At 39.2% G+C, this 20,909-nt stretch overlaps 1 protein-coding gene across 13 annotated transcripts in view; it reads left to right on the top strand.

The window, feature by feature from the left end:
- The window catches only part of CIT (citron rho-interacting serine/threonine kinase), a 154,492-nt gene that overhangs the window by 31,898 nt on the left and 101,685 nt on the right, over positions 1-20,909 (top strand). For all 13 annotated transcript variants that reach the window (XM_070516170.1, XM_070516169.1, XM_070516168.1 and 10 more), the window contains 2 exons: positions 5,106-5,309; positions 6,929-7,082. In XM_070516170.1, coding sequence (XP_070372271.1) covers positions 5,106-5,309; positions 6,929-7,082 — 358 coding nt within the window. The remainder of the gene's footprint in view (positions 1-5,105; positions 5,310-6,928; positions 7,083-20,909) is intronic.

Here is a 20,909-nt window from a genome sequence, read left to right as displayed (position 1 = left end):
TAGACCAAATATCCTTAAGTGTTAAGAACCAAGTGCTCAAAATGTCAATTCTGAGACCTGAACCTCTGGTAAAAATTAAGCTGTATTCCATGTTCCAATTAGGAAGACAGGAGGCGGCTATTGAAATCAAGAGTGAGACTACTTTAGGAAAAAGATGACAAAGTAAAAATCTGATAAAGTTGGTACATACTAAAATGTGAATTTGCAAGTTAACTGTGCGAAAAATGGAAGGTCTAAGAGAAAAATGACTTACATTTTAAGACTAATTTCACAACTGAACCACTTGGTGACCTGGACAAATCCTTAGCAACTTGGCCTTTTATTCTTTCTCTAAAAAATACTGATTCTAGTTAAAATGCATAAATTAAGAAGTTGGAGAGGCTGCTCTGCAAAATGGCCCCTGGCTCTGAGAGTTAAGTCTTTATAAAGGGCAATATGTAAAACTGCCATTTTTTCTCAAGTTTCTTGGAGGAAAGGTGGGTATTATTAGGTTGATATTAGGAAAAGGCTTGGAGTTTTGGTAACTCCGTGCACTGTAGGGTGCGGCCTCTGTGTTCTGCAGACCTGAGGCCTTCTTGAGATAATTTACTTGGTATTCAGGCTCCGTATGCGGGTGCAAGGTCAGGGTTTCTCAATCTCAGTACTGTTTTTTTTTTTTTCCAGATTATGTTCTTATAATCTTTTCCTCTTGATCATTACATTAAGAATTAGATTATAGAGTCAAAGCATTTTATGTTTAACAATTATGTACAATTCAGAAATAGGCACGAAAACTTAGGCATTGAATTTTGTAGAATAAAGCACAGAAAAAAAGTTAAATAATGCAAAAGTTTTATCACCTAGGGTTCAAAAACTTATATGTTGCATTAGTGACCTTAATAAACTCGTGCATCCAGAAATAAATTGAAGCCTGGGTACATAATCTGATAATAACTGAAGCATAGGTACATGGCACCATTGACATTTTGGTCTGGATAATTCTTTGTTGTGGGGGGGCTGTCGTTATGGGATGTGAAGCTGCATCCCTGGCCTCTATCCACTAGATGCCAATAGGACCCTCCCCTCCAGTTGTGACAACCAAAAATATCTCCAGACATTGCCAGATGTTCCCTGGGGGACAAAAGCATTTCCAGTTGAGAACCACTGCAGTAGATTGAGAAGCATCAGAAAGCTTGTTAATTAGAGCCATCAATATGTATTTGCAGTAAGAGAACCTACTTTGGAAGACTAGATTATGATCCACTGTCACTGCTTGCTAAATAAATGGGAATAAAGAGTAAGGCCCTCTCTCTGCATCTGGAGTCCCTCTCTTCAGGGCCCTTGGTGGAGACAGGACTGCTATTCATTTCAGATTTCTGTTTTTCAGTGCTTCAAAATGCCCTTTTCAGTTCTTCTAACTGTAGCAGCATTCACTTCGGGTGGGGAGCCTCCTGGAGGCACTCAGGTTTTTTGCAGCTCAACAGTCAACCCCTGATTATTTTGGTCAAGGAGATATGGCGCTCAGTCCTACACACTTGAGAATATTGTACCTCCTCTCCTCTTGGAGAGAGAATCGCTTCTCCAGAACTTTGTGCTTATAGGGCCAGAATGTGACAAGCAGATAAGAAGGGTATTTTTGGCGTTATTTTAAGTGCAAAGGCCCTTTTACTGTAGAAGACCAATAACCTGCAATCTAGATAAAATCAAAATGGATATAGAATTATATGTTTTGGGGGGATATTTTTGCTGAATGGTGTTGATTCAACATGTGTTTCTTTTAAATAGAATATTTTAAGACCTAAAGTAGGTTCTAAATATTTTTTGTGCTCAAAATTTAGTATATAAAACAATTCACATTTACAGAAATTAATGTATGTTACTCACTCCAAATCAATTAGTCCTTTTCCTTACCGCTCCCAAATATTATTTATGTATTTTGGATATTTGTGAATCTTAGATCTGTTGAGTTTTTCATCTTCCATTGTCTGTGTTTCCCTTCTTGGTGAGAATGTTGCTTTGGAGTATTTTCCTTAGGAAACACAGGTGGACTTTGCTGCCTGGAGGTTTGGATAGACCTGCTGTGTGACTCAGGTCATCCACTTCACCTTATTAGAATCTCAAAGAATGGCAAGTGGTTAACAGTTTCAACCTGTCTCATTCAGGGCTCACAAGAACAATTGTAAGGAGACTGTAAATAAAGAGCATTGTAGCATGTTATGTGATAATCAGCCCCATTTAGCAGTTGGAAACCATAGGAGATAGCCTTTTTTGAGATTTCTATAGGAGTGAAAGATTTTCTTTATTTTCCACACGAGGAGCAACATAGTAAGAATTTTTTTCCCCCTTGCTTCTGCGAGTGTGTGTTTATGCCCTGGGCAGCTAGATGGGGAAAGTTAGGTTGAAATGGTTCTATGTTTAAACATTTTTTGAGAAAGGGATGGGGAGGAGGAAGGCAGTGGTTTTCTTACTTTCTTCTCTGCTTTCTGCTTGTAAAGGAATCTGCTCAATTAATCCTTTTCTTTCTTTCTCTTTTCTTAACCTCTCTATCTCCCAAAATATGACTGACTGTTCTGTCTCCTCATCATTTTCTTACTGTCTTCTGCTGAACTGGTTTATTTTCTTGCCTGCCAATACAGTGAAAGTTGACTAAAGTTTAGTAAAACTTGTCAGATGATGTACTGCGGGCAGGCAGGGCTTCTAGTGCAGGGCTCCGCTTTTAATAGCCTACTCAGATTAGCTGGCTGTGAATTGTCACCAGAGGAGAGTGAAAGCATCTTGCAAAATCCTTATCAGGATGTGTGAGATTACGTGTTGAGCAGGTTTAATGTGCTTAGAGGTCAGTAACTAATGGAAATTTAGCAGTCATTAAGTTGTCAATGAAACCTTTGTTAATTAGTGTTAAGTACTATAGTAGGAGATGTAAAAGCAAGCTAGGGAGTATTTTTCTTTCAAATTTATAAAATTACAAAATGATTATATGTAAATGTGTATCAGCACATATCTGTTACGGGGCAAGAATTAGTTGGGGAGTTATCAGACTCCCTTTGGTAAATCTAATCGTTAGTTTGAAAATGAGGCATTGACAATTTATACCCTTTGCCAGGTCATGCTGGTAAACATGACCTAGTCAAGTTCCTTTCAAGGTTGTCAACAAGGAACCAAGCCCTGTGGCTGCAAACAGGAACTGAATATTCTCAATCTAGTGTGGTGATAAAATCCAGCAAGTGCAAATGATGCGTATTTGATGATTGTGTATTAATAGTTCTGCAAGGTAATTAGGCATAAAGGGTAAGCATTTAATCAGCGTACAGTGACATTACCAATACCTAGTCAAACTGGGATGTTAGAGCTTTTCTTCTCTTATTTTGTCATTTAAAAAATATCTATTACCCATTGTCAGTATTGAGGGTTTTTACCAAAACCCTGGAGTTGAATCTTAATCCTGTGCCGAGCTCGTTAACATTTATACACAGATGAAAAGACAGATGAGTTGGCTCAGGCTTCCTGACGTCAAGACTTCCCCTTGACTTAAGCTACTTTTAGTTCCTCAAGTTTAAGGTGCCCTGTGGTTCTGTCTTGGGCCAAATATTTTCTCCTTTCTCCCCACTTTTGTCCATCAACACAGACCTGCCTGTGGGTTTCCTGGGTAGTGTGACCATCTAGCTTTCCCAAGTGGAAATTTGCAGTGGAAATCCTACTGCCCAAAGCAGTGGATGACTGTGTCAGGAATAACAGTGTCACACTGCTTTCTGGGTTTAGGGTTTGGAAGAACCTACGGTGGGCCTCAGTAAAGGGGTGAAAAGAAAAAAGGGAGTAGGGAAAATGAGTTTGTTTCCTATAACAATGGTCTTTGAGGCAGAGGAATGGAAAAGGTTAAAGTTACAGACTGGAAGGTCTGGGGTCTTCATCACTGGGAAAGGAGACATCATAATGTCCTCTATAAACATTCACTTTCCTCTCAATCCCCAATCAAATCAAAGCAAAGCAAATTGACTTTCTTTATGTAAAGCCCAGCCTTAAAAATGTGTGGCCATACCTATAAAGTCTCTCGGCTCACTCAGGGGCCCGTAGCAGCCTTTAATGGGGAGAAAGTTCTTTTGCACTATGTAACTGCCGACGTGTGAGAAGCCTTTTTAGATGCAGGGTTATTGGGCAACTGGTCAACACAGTATATGACTAACATCAGGCCCTCTCTGTTTTGATGGGGAAGAAGTTAGAGAGATGATCCTTAGACTTCAAATTTTATGCCTCAGTGAAACTTCAAAACAATCTTGAAGGCGAAAAGGTTGCCAGCTTACTAGGTTGCCTAGTGAGAGGTTGAGATGAGGGATGGAAAACTTATTTCTTTCATCAGCATCATTTCAGGAAACAAAAGGCATGCAAACACTAAAACAGTCGGAAGGACAAATTCTCAGAAAAAAAGGACAGTTCTTTAAATGGAATGTATTTAGCTTCATAAAAAGCTCCTACATGTCCTAATCTTTCTTTGCTAGGGTCAGGTGCTTGGGCGCCATTCAATGGGAAGGCCCTGGATTTCTGAATAGTGGGGAGGAAACCACAGGAACAGGAGTCGGGGTTGAGCAAAAGGAACTCATTAACATTTGGCCCTTGGTGTAAGTTATTTATCATGCCTTGCCCTGTGGGTAGGCCGAAGTAGAATCTTGATTCCAAATATTGAAACTTGAGATACAACACGTTTGTAATATTGTGTTGCCAGCTAGCTGCCAGATTTTCAATAATGGGTAGATTGATCTTAGAGATTCATCTTTGGGATTTATTGTCATTTTACTGTTTTCATAAGTAAGAGACGTTTTTTCATATCAGTAATGTATCAGGAAAGACACATTTCATTCCAGGTATATATGGAACTCTCATTTGTGTAACCAAAGGGTGTATATTAGCAACAACACTTGCCCCTTTGCCTTTGGATTATATTATGTACTTTTTTTTTTTCTAATTAGTAAATCGTTTGCATTTCCTGGTGGTGTGCCACTTGACAGAAGGTTTAAGTGCCTGGGAGAATAGTAATCAGTGGCAAATCAGCTTGTGTCTGAAATGTGGCTGTTGACAATCTATTTGAGGATAATTGAAAGTTTGCTGTGTTCATTTTATTTGTGGGTTTCCAGGTGAGTGCCAGACTCCCAGTCGGGACCCCAGATTACATGGCCCCTGAAGTACTGACTGTGATGAACGGGGACGGAAAAGGCGTCTACAGCCTAGGCTGTGACTGGTGGTCGGTGGGAGTCATAGCTTATGAGATGGTTTATGGAAGGTCCCCATTCACTGAGGGGACCTCAGCCAGAACCTTCAATAACATCATGAATTTCCAGGTAAAGAAGTAATGTTTGAAGTAATGTTGAGAAAGATCATTTAAAAATTGTGAATGAACATTGATGATGTCAACCAGCAGTCCTGGATAGTAACAATAGCAAATACTTATGTAGCACTTACTTTGTGCCAAAAACCATTCTAAACATTTTATTAATTGAATTTCATTGACTCTCAGCTGCCAGTAATTGTAAGCCATTACTTTATGTACCATTAAAAAAAAAAAACCCGCTGCCAATTAATCTGTGATATTTCATTGATTAAAAAAAGCGTTTTGACTTCAGAACTGTTAAATGTGAATAAATGTGAATTGATGAAATATAGTTTATTGACAGTTAATCCTCAAACAACCCTGTGAGGTAGATATTATTATTTTCATTTTACAGATGAGGAAACCAAAGCACAGAGTGGTTAAGTAACTTACCCAAAATGACACAGGCAGTCTTGCTTTGAAGTCCATGCTCTTGATATTATGCTGTACTGCTTCTTAGTACTAGGGGCTATCAAACATGGTAGTAAAATTGAATGAGGACATGAATTAGAAGTACAGTAATATACAAAGTAGAATTAAAACCATTTTCTCATAACTGTACTTTCTACTATACTAAGCCCATTTCTTAAGGATATGATAAATGGATGTGTTTCAGTTTCAACCAAAAGGAAAAAGAGACCTTATTTCACAAGTTTTTATCTTACCCAATTTAATCTTTCTGGAATGCTTAATACATATTTTATGTTTATTTTATATATATGCTTAATATATACATATGTTATTTTTTATTCTTGAGTTTAAGCTTCCCCTTAGATCATTCTTGGGGCTAATTTATTTCCCTCATTTCAATCCACTCATTCAATAGTGAGTGAATTCCACTAGTTACTATTAGTACTGAGTTTACGGTGATGAGCAATATGAAGAAGGCTCTCTCTGCCTTCTTTCTCCATCATCACAGTGAAATCAAAATACATTGTTTACACACAAAAGTAGAGTCCAGTCATGCGTCACTTAATGATGGGGATGTGTTCTGAGAAATGTGTTGCTAGGTAGTTTCATCATTGTATGAACATCATAGAGTGCATTTACACAAACCTAGAAGGTATAGGCTACTACACACCTAGGCTATATGGTACTAATCTTATGGGACCAGCATCGTACATGTGGTCTGTCATTGACTGAATCATTGTTATGCAGTGCATGACTGTACAGAAAGAGCATGGAGGAGGGAGTGATAGAGTGGAAGAGGTAGGCAGAGAAGGCAAGGTGGGGGCTTGGGTTGGGGAGGGATTTCTAGGCAGAGAGAACAGCGTGACTTGTTCAGGAAGCTTTAAATAGCTCATCATTGTTGGACAGCAAAGAGCGAGATGGGGAGTGTAGCGAGATGAGACAGGAGAGGGGATCGGGGTCAAGTCATGAAGAATATCGAACCCTTGTGAAGGAACTAGGCCTATTCATGTGAACAGGACATTTATTTTGGGAACATGCCTTTGGTCCAAAGTTAAGAGGGCACAAAACTTCCTTCTTTAAAAAGAAAAGAAACTTGCATATATGGGAAATACTTTCTTAACTTTGGGACATGAGAAGCTGAATTTACTAAGGAAATGATTATTTTATTTTTTGGAATAGCGGTTTTTGAAGTTTCCAGATGACCCCAAAGTTAGCAGTGAATTACTCGATCTGATTCAGAGTTTGTTGTGTGGCCAGAAAGAGAGACTGAAGTTTGAAGGCCTTTGCTGCCATCCTTTCTTCTCTAGAATCGACTGGAATAGCATTCGTAACTGTAAGTAGAACCCCATTCCTTAAATTCTTGTTTTGGGATTAAGAAACATGTAGGAACGATCTGAAATTATTCTGGCCTACAGAAACTCGCATAAATTATATAAATAAGGGCTTTAATTATCTACGGGAATAGAAAAGGCTAATGATGCAGCTGTCTTTGAGTAATAATTCTACTTTAAAATCGTTTGCATAGAACTGGGTCATTCATCAAACTCTGTTTATGTGGCCTTTAGAATATCATCCGTCGGGAAGTTAAGAGGTACAGATTGATGGAGTTTGAAGATTGTCCTTTGGTTTCACAGAGTTTCTTCCCAGAGGAAAAGTGGACCTAGGTATTTCATTCACAGATTAAGAAAAAGACTTGGAGATTAGACAAAGTGTCCAGGTTGCTCTACTTATGGCCAAGCCTGCATTAAACCATAAATTCCTTTCTGGGTTCGTTCAGTTCCTTCTAAAATATTTGTCTTTGCTCACAAACGTGTGAAACCTATAATGTATAGGCACAGTGGATTCGTTTATACATCACTTTGTAATCAATTAGTGCAAACTAAATTCATTAAAAACAGACACTTGATTTATTATCAACAAAACCAAGATGCTTGCTTTTTTTTTTTTTTTTAACAAACTGGTTATTTTTGTAAACGTTTTTTATTCTTGGATGTGTTGTTCATTGAACGTGATCTAATGACCTGACCCGATGATTAGCGTAGATTAGAGCCAGTAGGAAAGCAATTGGCCTGTTTGTGTGTTTTATGTTTGGTGATGGGGGGAGGTGGGGAAATGGAACCCATTTCTAGGTGTCAAAACCAGGCTTCTAGTTGGAGCCATATTTGTAATTATGACCTCTTGGGACTTCAGCTGGAATGTGTGAGTTGGGTTAAGATCCACGATTGTCCAGTTGAAAGCCATTTTGATGGTTTCTGTAACCTCTTGCCAAAACATTTAAGTAGGCCGTATTTCTATAAATCTGTCTTGGCAACTTTTTTTTTCTTCTGGTAGCCACATTGCTTTATTTATCTGTTCTTTAGCCATCACCCCCAAAATCTCCAAGGTTCAGAGCTTTTAATCAGCAATATATTTTCATTGCAGTCTTTTATGCTTTTAGAAAGATTTGATACAACTTCTTTTAGATGCTATTCAAATACTTAATTTTTTCTTGCCTTGCCTCTTTATCTCTGTAATCGTCTTGAATAAGCAGTTAATTTTTTCATGCATGCGCTTGCTGATTATGTCTAACAACATATCTCCACTCAAGTAAGTCAATGAATGGTGATATAATTACCTGAGTAACTTTATTTTGTGTTTTAGTAAACCTTGATGTTGTTTTTGGTGTTGTGTCAGAATTCTGATTTTGTTCTAGTCTTTTCCTTTCAGGCTGTTTATAGATTTTAGGCTTATTGGGCTTGCAAGTGTAACGACTGTTCTTTAAATTATATAGTGCCATTGAGGATACATGTCAGTGTAGAATATGGCCCATGCTGTCCCTCATGAGGCCCTTCTTTGGGAAGTTCATGGTTATCTTTGGGATGACATGACTTTGTGATGGATCACTATGGTCTTGGTCATCTTCACACTTAGAGCCTCTGTACTTGACTCACCATGCCTTCCAGGGCTATCTGCTTAATTTTTCCATATCCTAATAAATATCCACTTAGTTCTTCCTTATATTTAACACATACCTCCCTGCCCCAATTCATATCAGGGAATTCTCCTTACCCAACTGAATCCTGATTCGTTTTTTTAAAATTTATTTTTAAAAATAAAAATTATGTATAATTTAAGATGTATGACATGATGATTTGATATACATGTACGTAGTGAAATTATTACTATAGTCAAGCTAATTAACATATCTATCTCCTTACGTTACTTTTTTTGTGTGTATGGTAAGAGCACCTGAAATCTACTCTCTTAGCAAATTTCCAGTATTCAATACAGTATTATTAACTATAGTCATCATGCTGTAAATTAGATTTCTAGACTTATTCATCCTCTATAACTCCAAGTTTATACCCTTTGACCAAGTTCTCCTCATCTCCCCCACCTCCCTGCCCCTGGTAACCACCATTTTACTCTCTGCTCCTATTCAACTTTTTTAGATTCCACATATAAGTGAGGTCATACAGTTTTTTTCTTTCTGTGCCTGTCTTATCTCACTTAGTATAATGTGCTCCGGATTCATCCGTGTTTTTGCAAATGTCAGGATTTCCTTCTTTTTTAAGACTGAATAATATTCCATTGTATGTGTATATATACACTACAACTTCTCTATCCCTTCGTCCATTGATGGACACTTAGGTGATTTCCATATCTTGGCTATTGTGAATAATTCTGCCATGAACATAGCACAGGTATCTCTTGCAGGTACGAATTTCATTTTCTTTAGGTATGTAACCAGAAGAGGGATTGCTGGATCATATGGTAGTTCTATTTTTAGTTTTTTGAGGAACCTCCATACTGTGTTCCATAGTGGCAGTATCAATTTACTTTCCCATCAACGGTGCACAAGGATTCCCTGTTCTCTACATCCTCGCCAACACTTATCTCTTGTCTTTTTGATAATAGCCATCCTGACAGGTGTGAACTGATGCCTCATTGTGGTTTTGACTTGCATTCCCTGATGATTAGTGATGTTGAGCACCTTTTTGTATACTTGTTGGCCTTTTGTACGTCTTCTTTGGAAAAATGTCGTTTTATTTCCTTTGCCCTGAATCCTGATTCTTAAAGTTCTTAATGGTTTTTATTGACTCCCAATTCCCAGTACAGTGGCTGTGAAGAGTCATGAAATATGTTTGCTTTAAAAAACTTTCTTTTAACTTTAATAAACCTTTTACTTTGGAATAATATTAGATTTATGGAAAAGTTGCAAAGATAGTACCGAATTCTTTGATACCCTTCTCCCAGTTTCTCCTAATGTCAACATTTTACATAACTATTCCACATTTGTCAAAACAAAGATTAGTATTGGTACATTACTATTAATTAAACTTCAGACTTTATTTGGGTCTCACCAGTTTCGTCACTCGTCCCTTTTCTGTTCCAGGAGTCAATCCAGGGAACCATATTGCAGTTAGAATGTTTGCAGTCAATGGGACTAATCCTGACTGAGATACTTAATGTAGCTCAGGCAATGGGTGCGATCTTCGTGCCCACTGAGGATTGCTAGTGCCTTTTCCTGGTGGTTCCGTGGCCTCTCTGTGCAGAAAGCCATGGTATTCATTTCAGTGTCTCCTAGTAGATTTTCCTGTTTTTTGCTACCTCCAATCCCTGCATATTTGCAATCAACTCAGGGTTTTGTGAGTGAAAACATTGTTGGACTCCATGTCACTTGAGCTATTTTCTACTTAGGTGACTCTAACAGAAATTATCCCTTTGTCCAGTGCTGTTTTTCGTAAACACATGTTGAGTGACTTTCATCAACCAAAACCCTTGAATTCATTAAAGTTCTTGAGTTCTTGGTTGCTGTGTAAATGCCTTGTAGTTCTAGGCTTTTGAATATTTCCACTTTCCACACACAAGATCATCCCTTGATGAAAGCAACATTAGCCTCTCTGCTGTTTCACTCCTAATTCTTCTTTTTCTTGTTGCAACCAATGAAAGGAAGTGCTGCTTAACACAGCAAGGAATAATCTTTTAAAACTCATTATCTCAAGAGGTGGTCCTGGCAGGATATATAAATGCAATTTAAGAAGGGTCTGGGCAAATTTATGAATGACAGAGTTGGGAGTGTCTACTGAGAGAAACTTAGGACATGCCTTGGCTTTGACACTGAGGTCAGACGGAGGATTTGCACCCTTCCAGGTCCTGCCCCGTGGGGTTGCTGTGGGCAGTCACACCTGAACCAGGAATCTGACCCAGTTCGGGAATGCTTATTCTCCTAGCAAGTCAAAAGCTCTGTGATGAGTTACTGCCATACTTACGGGTCACCAGGTGTCCGTTAACCCTGATGTTTCAATCGCAGCCTCACACGATCAGATGTAAGGTTGAGTTTTTAGCTGCTTATTATTATCGTTATTTCAAGGCTGCTGTCCAAGTTTCAGTAGGGGGTTTCTTAAGTGTATTAGCAGTCCTGGGCTGTGCAATTCCAGTGATGTTTCAGATATTGGGCAAGAGTCTGCTGGTACCCAGCCTGATCTTTCTGGGCTTCTGGAAGCTTATAGTTTAAGCTGTAGGTCTTTTGATTACATAGAGCTGTGGTCCTATTCAATTGCTGTACTTCAAAATGGTAGAAAGTTTAATGCTTAATAGATCACCTACTGGCTCACTGAACCACATATGCTTGATTTTCCACAAAAATAGGCTATGGTCTGGTGACCCCTTCCCCACATGTGGAATCTTGTTCTTTCTTCCCATGCCTTGGATCTAGGCTGAGAAAGGACAATGTTAAATGGATGACCCAACTTCTAAAATCGGGATTTGTAGTCTAGGGGTGAATTGAGAGGACTTGATTCATATTTCCTGTTTATTTAGAACAGGGTTTTTCAACCATCACAGTATTGACATTTGGGATCAGATAATTCTTCATTGTGGGGGCTGTTGTGTGAGTTGCAAGATGTGTAATGGCAGCTCTGGCCTTTACCCGTAGATGCCAGTAGCATCCTCTCCCCTCCAGTTGTGACAACCAAACATGTCTCCAGACATTGCCCGATGTCTTTTGGGGGCACAAATGCCCCTAATTGAAAACCATTGATTTGGAAGAAATTGCCTGGGTTGTTACCAGGAAAGAGAATAATCCTACAGTAATTGGAATCCCTTAAGACTGCCATTACTAACAAGCAGTGGAGCTGTTGCCTGGGATGAGTAGGACCTTACTACTCAGAGTGTGGTCCATGGACCAGCAGCATCAGCAGCATCGCCATCACCTAGGAGCTTCTTAGAGGTGCAGAGACTCAGGCTCCACCCTAGACCTGCTGAGTCAGAAGCTGTATTTGAATAAGATCCCCAGGAATAAGTTTACTGTGCATATTAGCATTTGTGAAGTCCTGAAGAGGGGGGAAATTAGATCTGTCCGCCTTAGAGTTTCTTGCTCATCTTTGTGGGGTCTTTCTCATTTTGTCCTTAGAGTAAGGGGAGACTGCTTTTTGGCGAAGGACTTTCATGGGTGGATGGAATTGCTTAGAAATTAGAGCTGGATTTTAGATTCTGCTTTCGAGGAATCTAAAGCTTTTCTCTCAAATGGACTTTACATCCTTCACATCTTTCAAGATTTAACTTCATTTCCTTCTGCTGACAGCAAATAGCTGGTTGTAAAATGGCATTTTTATGCCTTTCCACCCCCCAACTTACTATTGTCCCATATTTGCTCTTAATTAAGGATGGATTTAGTTTTCTTCACTAACACTTTTTCTGCATGTATTAAGTTGCCATGCCATTTATTGAGCAGCTATTATGTGCCAGGAGCTCTGCACAGCACTTTTTGTCCCATTTACTCCTCCCCAAACTCTGTGAGGCAGGTACTATGATCATTCCCACAGTACAGAAGAGATCACGAGGCCTAAAGAGATGAAGCCACTTAGCAAAGGTCATGGAGCCAGTAATTGCCAGTGGTAGAAGTCAAACTCAGGTCTCCCTGACTTCAAGTTCTCTTAGCTTTTATTTATTTGAAAGAGTAGTACAGTCCAAAAAAATTCAAGTGACACAGAAAGTTAAACAGGAAATGTCTCCTTCCCACCACATGTCCAGTGCCTCTCCCTAAAGTGAACTGCGATTGTCAGTTTCTTATGTAACTTTCCAGAATATTCTATGGTAATAGTAACACCAGCACAGGCTGTACTCTTAACAACATTGTTATACTGCCTCCCAAGAATTTAGAAGTTTTTATGGTCAGGTTATTTTCCTGCATCATTGAAATAAATGAAGAACTCTTTGTAAAATCCTGCTGTATTTATCCTTTGAATTTGTCACTCTGACACCGATTTCTGATGAGCGGTGCTCTCTTCTCAAATGGAAACCCCTCTTTGCTTTAATATGGCTATAATATGAATGTTTCAGTTATTTATTTCAGTGTTCTGCTTTTAGAATAGCATTATCTCAATAGCTTGTGCATTGTGTATGCGTGTGTGTGTGTGTTTTGGTTTTGGGCTTTTTAAAGGTCCGCTTGTTTGGGAGTTCCTATCATTCGAGCAGGTATCTGGCCATGTTTTGTTTTCTCAATTGGTTTGAGGAGGATGGGAGATGTGCTTCTCTGTTGGCTTTGGATGGCCCTTAAATGTATCTCTCTGTCAGACACCCACCCAGTCACTTCAGGGGCACGAGGAAGTCAGCAAGAGGAGCTGGGGCTGTTTGGGGAATTAGCACAAGGGAGAGGAGGGTAGGAAGAGAGGGGATGCTACAGGAGTGATGGCAGAAATGCAACTTACTAGGCCAGGATCGTGTGGGCACCACCTGCTAAAACATAAAAAAGGAATGATGAAGACTGTAGTCAGTAGGTGTTATAGTCTTAAAGGTGAATATTTATCTGTCTCTTGGGGGCTGTTCTGTTTTTAGAGACTAAGTTATTGGCAGGAGAAAATTGGCTAGAAAGAGCTAAATGCTTATGAATTAAGATTATGGGATTTCCCCCCTCTAGTCTGAATTTAGAAGCTACATCCAGAGATGTTAAAAATATGTAATACTCTACTCTATTCCAAGATAAGTTGAGACAGCTTATTTTAGAGATAATTGCAAAATTAAAAGGATAAAAATAAATAAATGTAGAAATCTGGGTGAAAGGAGGATCAGGGTAAGGAAATAAAGTCTATCAAGTGGTTAGACGAGGACGGATTTGAGACTGTCAGCCTTCTAGTGGCCAAAGCAAAAGGAGAACATGAGAAAAAATCCAGAGTGGTTGGCTCAGAAAAGACTCAATTTTCTGGATCCCGAGTCCTGAGGAATTTCATCATTGGATTCCCCATAAATGAGACCCCTTGTGACATGATGGATCACATGCCTCCAGTACATGCCCTGAGGATTTCCCTGAGACTGCTTCTTATAGTGCCTGTTAGTGTAAGCCAGTGATGCAATGCTAAATTCCAGTTCGGTAAATCAATTCTAAATGAGATAAATTAATGCCTTTCCTGAGAGAAGATGGGGAAACAGGGAATAGGTTTGTTAGAGAGCCCATAAATTGGAGTCCTCAACCCTTAAATTCTCCCTTGCTGGAAACCCTTTCACAACCAAGCAAACATGGAAATGATTTGGCCAAAGATTCAAAATTATATTAAACATCTGGGACTATATTCAGCAGCCAACTTTTTAGTCAATTTTGTGAAGTGTGGTGATTGCATTTACACTCATTTTCTGAGGGTGAAGTCTGGACAGAACTAAAGAGGGCGGTTGGCAGGAGTCAAAAGAGATTAAAACCTAAGGACAAAGTATGAGGTCCAGGTGGTTCATGACTGAAGGCTTGGAAACGATTTTCAGTGTCGCACTTCGGAGAAAATAATTGTGGCCAACTCTGTTGATCCCTGGTAATGGAAAAGAAAGGATAACGTTCAACTGCAGCATTGGTTCTTTGGGGTCTAAGACCCACCCTTCCAGTCCTTCAAAATTCTGACTAACAAAGAGCACATACAAAGAACTGATAGCCAGATAGGGACCAAAATATCCACTTTATTCTTGGGAAGCTAAGCATTCCTTAACCTTTGATGCAGCGCTCTGGTAAATTCACCCACACTACCGAACAGGGAAGAATGGTGGGCCTTCCCTCATGGACAGGGGGGCCTTGCCACAGTGGGCCTCATGGAAATTAGGAGTCATTTGGCTGAGTGGCCTGTCAAATCTAGATGGAGGCAAATAGAACAGGAAGTGTTGAGCCCAGTTCTTGTTTTCGACGCACGGTAACCTTGTCTTCCAATAAAACATGGCTGGATGAATGTCCGGCTCTGACGAGTCAGATCAGCTCCTCCTTCTTTTGGGGAAGGAGTGAGTAAAAGGGTGAGCCTGGATGTGTTTATTCACCACTTCTGCCTCCTGGGGTGAAGGGGCCTGAGTGGAAGCTCGTTAGACCAGGGAAGGATTGGGGACAAAATAGTCTCCCTTCCCAAGAACTGGAACGGCTTTATCGAGGAGTAATAGACATACAGTAAGTACACGTGTTTTAAGTGTGCAGTTTAAGTTTTGACATGTCTATACATCTGTGAAACCATCACCACACTCAAGATAGGGAACATATTTATCACCCCCAAAAGTTTCTTCATGCTCCTTTGTAACCCTTCCTTCCCCTGCCATCCCTTCCCTTGTCCCCAGGCAATGACTGATCTGCCTTCTGTCACTGTAGTTTAGTTTGTTATTTTCTAAACTTTATATAAATTGAATCAAACAATATGCACTTATTTTGTCTGGCTTCTTTCATTCAACGTATGAAGTCTGAGATTCGTTCATGTTGTAGCACGTATTATAGTTAATTCCTTTCTATTGCTGAGTTAGTTCACTGTGTGGATATAGTGCAATTTGTTTATCCAGTCAGCTGCTCACGGACATCTGGGTTGTTTCCAGTTTTTGGCTATTTGAAATAAAACTGTGAACATTTGTGTGCAAGTCTGTGGACATATGCATTCATTTCTCTTGGGTAAGTGTCTAGGAGTAGAATGGCTGGATCATACGGTAGGTGTATGTTTGACTTTTTAAGAAACTGCCAAACTTTTTCAAAGTGGTTGTACCATTTGACAGTGTATGAGAGATTCAGCTCTTCCACATCTTGCCCAAAATTCTGAACATTCATATATATATCTCTCTCTCTATATATAGAGAGATATATATATTTTTTTTTCCCCCAATGCCATTTACTTGATGAAGAAGCTAGGTTGTTGTCTTCTAGAATATTCCCATATCCTGGATTTGTCTCTCTGCCTCCTCAGGGGCTGATGGTGGTGGTGGTTTTGTACTTGTTCTTCTAGTTCCTGTGAACTGGAAAGTAGCTCCGAAGGCCAAAATAGATTCTGATTTGACTTATTCCAGCAAGAATACCTAACAGAGCAGCTTCTCCTGGCCTGAGATGGTGCAATATAAATATCAAAAAGACTGCAGTGGGTTGAAACACATCAAATACATAAAAATTCATGAGTTCATAATGATAACAGAAAAAGAAATCTCACTGGTCACTTCTGGTGGTTGCTAAGGCCCCCCAACTCATTACTTGCATGTTGCTAAATATGGAGAAAGAACCAGGCATTTATCCTGCTTTCCTATTTGAACTATATTCTACGGTAACCAAATAGTTGATGTGCTAATAAATGTAAAAGGAACGATAAAATTTTGTAGCCCTTAATGAAATAATGGCTCTAGGCAATGATCATCAATGGCTTCTAACATCATTAAGTGAAAAATTGGAGTGAACTTTATGGTGGAAGGCTCAGGCTGATATCATCGGAAGCCATGGATCATTCTTAACATCACAAGAAAGGAGACAAGCAGACAATTGTGTGCCCTCTAATGTCGTGCAATAGTAAGTAGACAACACACCCTGGGAAGTATTCTTGCCAAAAGAACTGAATATGAATGTATGGAAGGCCCTGGATTTAACTGCCAGTTTATAGAAAAATGGGGGATAGAGAAACATGTTAAATAATGTCACAGCGATACAGTCAACCAAGTTCAGGATGTGGGAAATGCTATGAGACATGTGATCTCATTTCCTAAACTAATAAATGGGCATTAAAAAAAAAAAAGAGGTCAGTCTTACAGATTAAGAGACATACTGACCAAATCAATGTGTGAACCTTGGTTGGGTCCTGATTTAAACCAACCCATGTAAAGAGACATTTTTGGGACAACTGGAGAAAATCGAACACAAACATGGTATTAGATAAGGTTAAGGAGTTACTATTAATTTTTTTGGGTGTGATGAAGGTGTTGTGGTAATGGCTTTTTAAAAGTCCTTCTCTGTTAGAGCAGTGGTTCTCAACTGAGTGTGATTTTGTCCCTTAGGGGGCATTTGGCAACGTCTGGAGGCATTTTTGGTTGTCATGACTTGAGGTGCTATTGGCCTCTAGTGTGTAGAGGTCAAGGATACTGCTAAACCCCCTACACTACATCTGACAGCCCCCTACAACAAAGTATTCTCCAATCCCAAATGTCAGTAGTGCCGAAGTTGAGAAACCTTGTGTTAGAGATCACCAAAGTAATTATGGGTGAAATGTGATGTCTGGGATTTGCTTTTAATAATGAACAAACATGCAAACAAGATAGGGGTGGGGGTGAGATGAAATGAGAATGGTAGTTGCTAGTTGTTAAAGCTGGTCCACGGGCGCTTGGGAGTTCATTTTACTACTTTTGGGCATGTGAAAATTTTCATAATAAAAATTTAAAAATGAATTTACAAAATGTCAGAGAAAAGGATACTACAGAGATCTTGAGGGCAGCAAAGAATGAATCTAATTTGATGAGTTCTCAGGTGTAGGTAATTCAACTGGGACGGTCCAGAGAGGGAGAGTTGTTGGGGCCTGGAGTGAGCAGGTCCTAGGAATGGAAGCCAATGAACTAGCTCTTTTGCTATTTAAATATGTTCTGGGGGCCTCCACCTGGGTGAAAAACTGGATATATCTAAATCCAACTTTGCAGAAAAATGCAGTCATGACTAGTTGCGGTTTGAAAAGATTTCCCTTTGAGTGTTTCACAGGTCACCGAATACCTAGACCGAGAGGGAGGGGAAAAACAAAGTAAAGCTAAAATGTTAGAAGTCTGGTTAAAGTACAATCCAGAACTGAGGGAAAGCATCTCTAAAAGTATAAGTTCATGGGGAAACATAAGATGTTTACCAAAAACTTGATATTCAGCAGGCTTGTAGGAACAATGGCTTTTGAGAATGGAGAGATTCTGATAGAGCACACAACTCCATTGAGACCTCTTATCTGCCACCAGAGAGGAACTTTGCTTAGCTGTTGGCAGCCAGACCCTAGCATCCTTGAGACTGATTGATTGAAGCATGTTTTAGTCCTCCTAACTTCCTTATTCATTTACTTTGAAGATACCGTTGTAAAAATTTATCACTAGCCAAATCAACATGACCTGAAAGTCTTTTTATGATTCTTGAGAAGCAAAGACATGCGATAATTTTTTATTTACTTAAGTCTGTTGGAAACTGGATCTGATCTGTCTTCTTTTTGAATTTCTTATACAGTGTGGTGTTTGGACAAGTTATACCTGACCACTTCCTCCCCAAAGGGGAGAAAGCAGGGGACTTGCCTAAGTCTCTAGGGAATATAATCTGATCTCATGGGCTAAATTCCTGAGGTATATTTAGGAACTGGCTTTATGTGCCCATCCCCTAACTTATTCTCTTGGTTCATTCCCATGAGATCTCCAATGTTGGATATCTTGCTCTTTCTGTTGCATCCTTTTTCTCTGGGAGTTGTTCCCATGATAGGAGTTGGTCGTTGATATTCCTGAAATCTCTGCTCTTGCATCAATTGTCACATTTTGCCACATCTTTCTATAGCCTATCTCCTGTTAATCCACGTCCTCTCTGTTTCTGTTATTACTTCCTTATATAGAATTCGTATAGAATGTGTCATGTTGACTATTGTAGACTTGTCCTTTAGAGGTTTCTAGAATTGACTTCTTCCGACCATCACTACTGAAACGATTGTATCAGTCTCTGGCACTGACATCAACCCAGCACTCTAAAACTCTTGCTAATAATCCCTTCTGTCAATCCAATCCAGGGATCCCACCCTTTCAAGGTCCAGCCAAGATTTCATTTTCATTTACCTCTCAGCCTCCTTACTCGCAGCTCTCTTGAGCTACTGTTCTGTGGCTTTTGTAAAGTAGCACTCTTCTGCACTCAGCTCACGAAGATGCCTTTTAACCAACTCTTGAGATTCAATCACCTCCATGACACTTTCTTGCAGGAACACACAAAACTCACTGTATCCCCATTAGCAAAACTTGCCATCACTCTGTTTATGTATTCTCTCCTTTTCACATCCACATCTTGACCTCTAAACGACATAAATAGCCTCCCCTTCACTTATTTTGCAGTTCTGTCTTCAAAATGTAGATAAATGCAATCACTTTGGTGCCTCAGATTTTAAGGAACAGGAAGATAGCTAATTTTTTGGTGGCTTGCCTTTTAGGTTTGAACATAACACCTAATTAATCAATTAAGTACTTTTTTTAAAAAGGTAATAGGGCATCATGGTAGATAGAATGAAGTTCAAAATATTTTTGATTTAATATTATTGAATGCCCACTGTGTTCCAGGCACAGTCCTGATTCGTTATATCATTACACAATATTTGTTCATGTGCCTTTGTCCTTTATGACCCTTTGTTGGTTGTTATTCATCTTCAACTTCTGCCACACACAACTCAGCACCAGTGTCTGTAACCCATAGTGATGATTAAAAGTCATAGGAGTTTTATGAGCTATATCTAGGCTCAGGTTTTTGCTTTGTTTTTAATGTGCCAATTCTTCATGACTAAATTGGGTACTCTGGGTTTCTTAAAGTGGCATATTCCTTGAAATAACCCATCAGGTCTAAGAAATTATCCCACATCTAAGGTTCTTGGTATTCATTCATTCCTTTAACAAAGTAGATAGTAAACATTGAATAAGGACAGCCAGGTACCATTCTGGGTGTTAGGTATATAATGGTGAACACAACATAGCCTTTCCCTTCACGGAGCTTGTGTTCCTGTGGAGCAAGCAGATCATAAACACTATACCAAAATTAGAAAATCTTTTATGTTTTTAATATTAGTGTTTGTCTGGTATGCTGAAAAATTAAATGTGGAAATGAGGTAAATGGAGCTCAATGGAGCATGTTAGAAAGAAGTAGGACCAAGAGGACAAATCCATTTGGTTCTCCTTTCCTTGTTTTTAAATTTTTTTGAATATTTTTGAAGGCAATAAGTTTTTTTCCCCCCAAAAGCTTCTAATGAATGTCAGGATAAAGAAAAAAGAGAATTTATAGGCGAGAGATTAACTACAGCTCTTAAAATAGCTCTTTGTTTCTGAAAGCCTTATTCTGCCATCTATCTTATAACTGAGGAAAAAAAACCCTCCAGAACTTACTTGTATAGCCCCTGCCACTAAGGAGGATGTGTCCTGACGCGACCTCAAGCACAGGCTGATTTATTTAAAAAATATATAGGGAAAGATTTTTTTCCTTTTTCTTAGTGGCTTTTACCAATGAATAATGGATCTTAATATATGACTCCTTATTTGTCATTATTGAATGTGGTGGGTATGTGGAGGGGCTGAGATGATTTCATAATACTGTATCAGAAAATATTAATATAGGCACTCATTAACATATTTTTCAGACAGAACAATTTCCACTTTTAAAGCCTCTTCATTTAACTCAAACACCAAGTAACTTCTTCATGGGCCTGTGTTATGCTAGGTGCTCTCTCTGCAAGAGCCATTTCTAGGCATTTAATTAAATAGCTGTTCAGCAAATATTAATTGTGCACCAACTATGTGCCTGGTGCTATGCTATGTTCTCAGGTGCAGTATATACCTCCGTCAGCACAGGTGCACATCTAATGATTTCAATGACTTAATACCTTTTTTAAAGCAAAAAAAAAAAAAAGGTATTTTATGAGGATCAGAAAAGGGACATGTATAAGATACAAGAAAGAGGAGAATTAGGCCCCCAAGATAGATGTGGTCACACACCTGGTAGTCTTTAGACTGCATAATCCTTTAAAATGTGGCATCCAGATTTTGAGCTAGTTCTCTACTCTCTCTTTGTGGTGCTCCTATTAGATGTGTATTGAACCTTCTCATTCTCTGTCTCCTAACCTCTCATGGCTTCTGTCTCTTTGTCTCTGTGTATTGCATTCTGTATGAGCACCTCTCCAACTGCAGTGTGCTCAGGAATCACCTGGGGGTCTTGCTAGAATGC

The sequence above is a fragment of the Equus asinus genome, chromosome 8, assembly GCF_041296235.1.
Source record: "Equus asinus isolate D_3611 breed Donkey chromosome 8, EquAss-T2T_v2, whole genome shotgun sequence".
Taxonomy (NCBI): Eukaryota; Metazoa; Chordata; class Mammalia; order Perissodactyla; family Equidae; genus Equus; species Equus asinus.
This window is presented reverse-complemented; position numbering and strand designations above follow the sequence as displayed.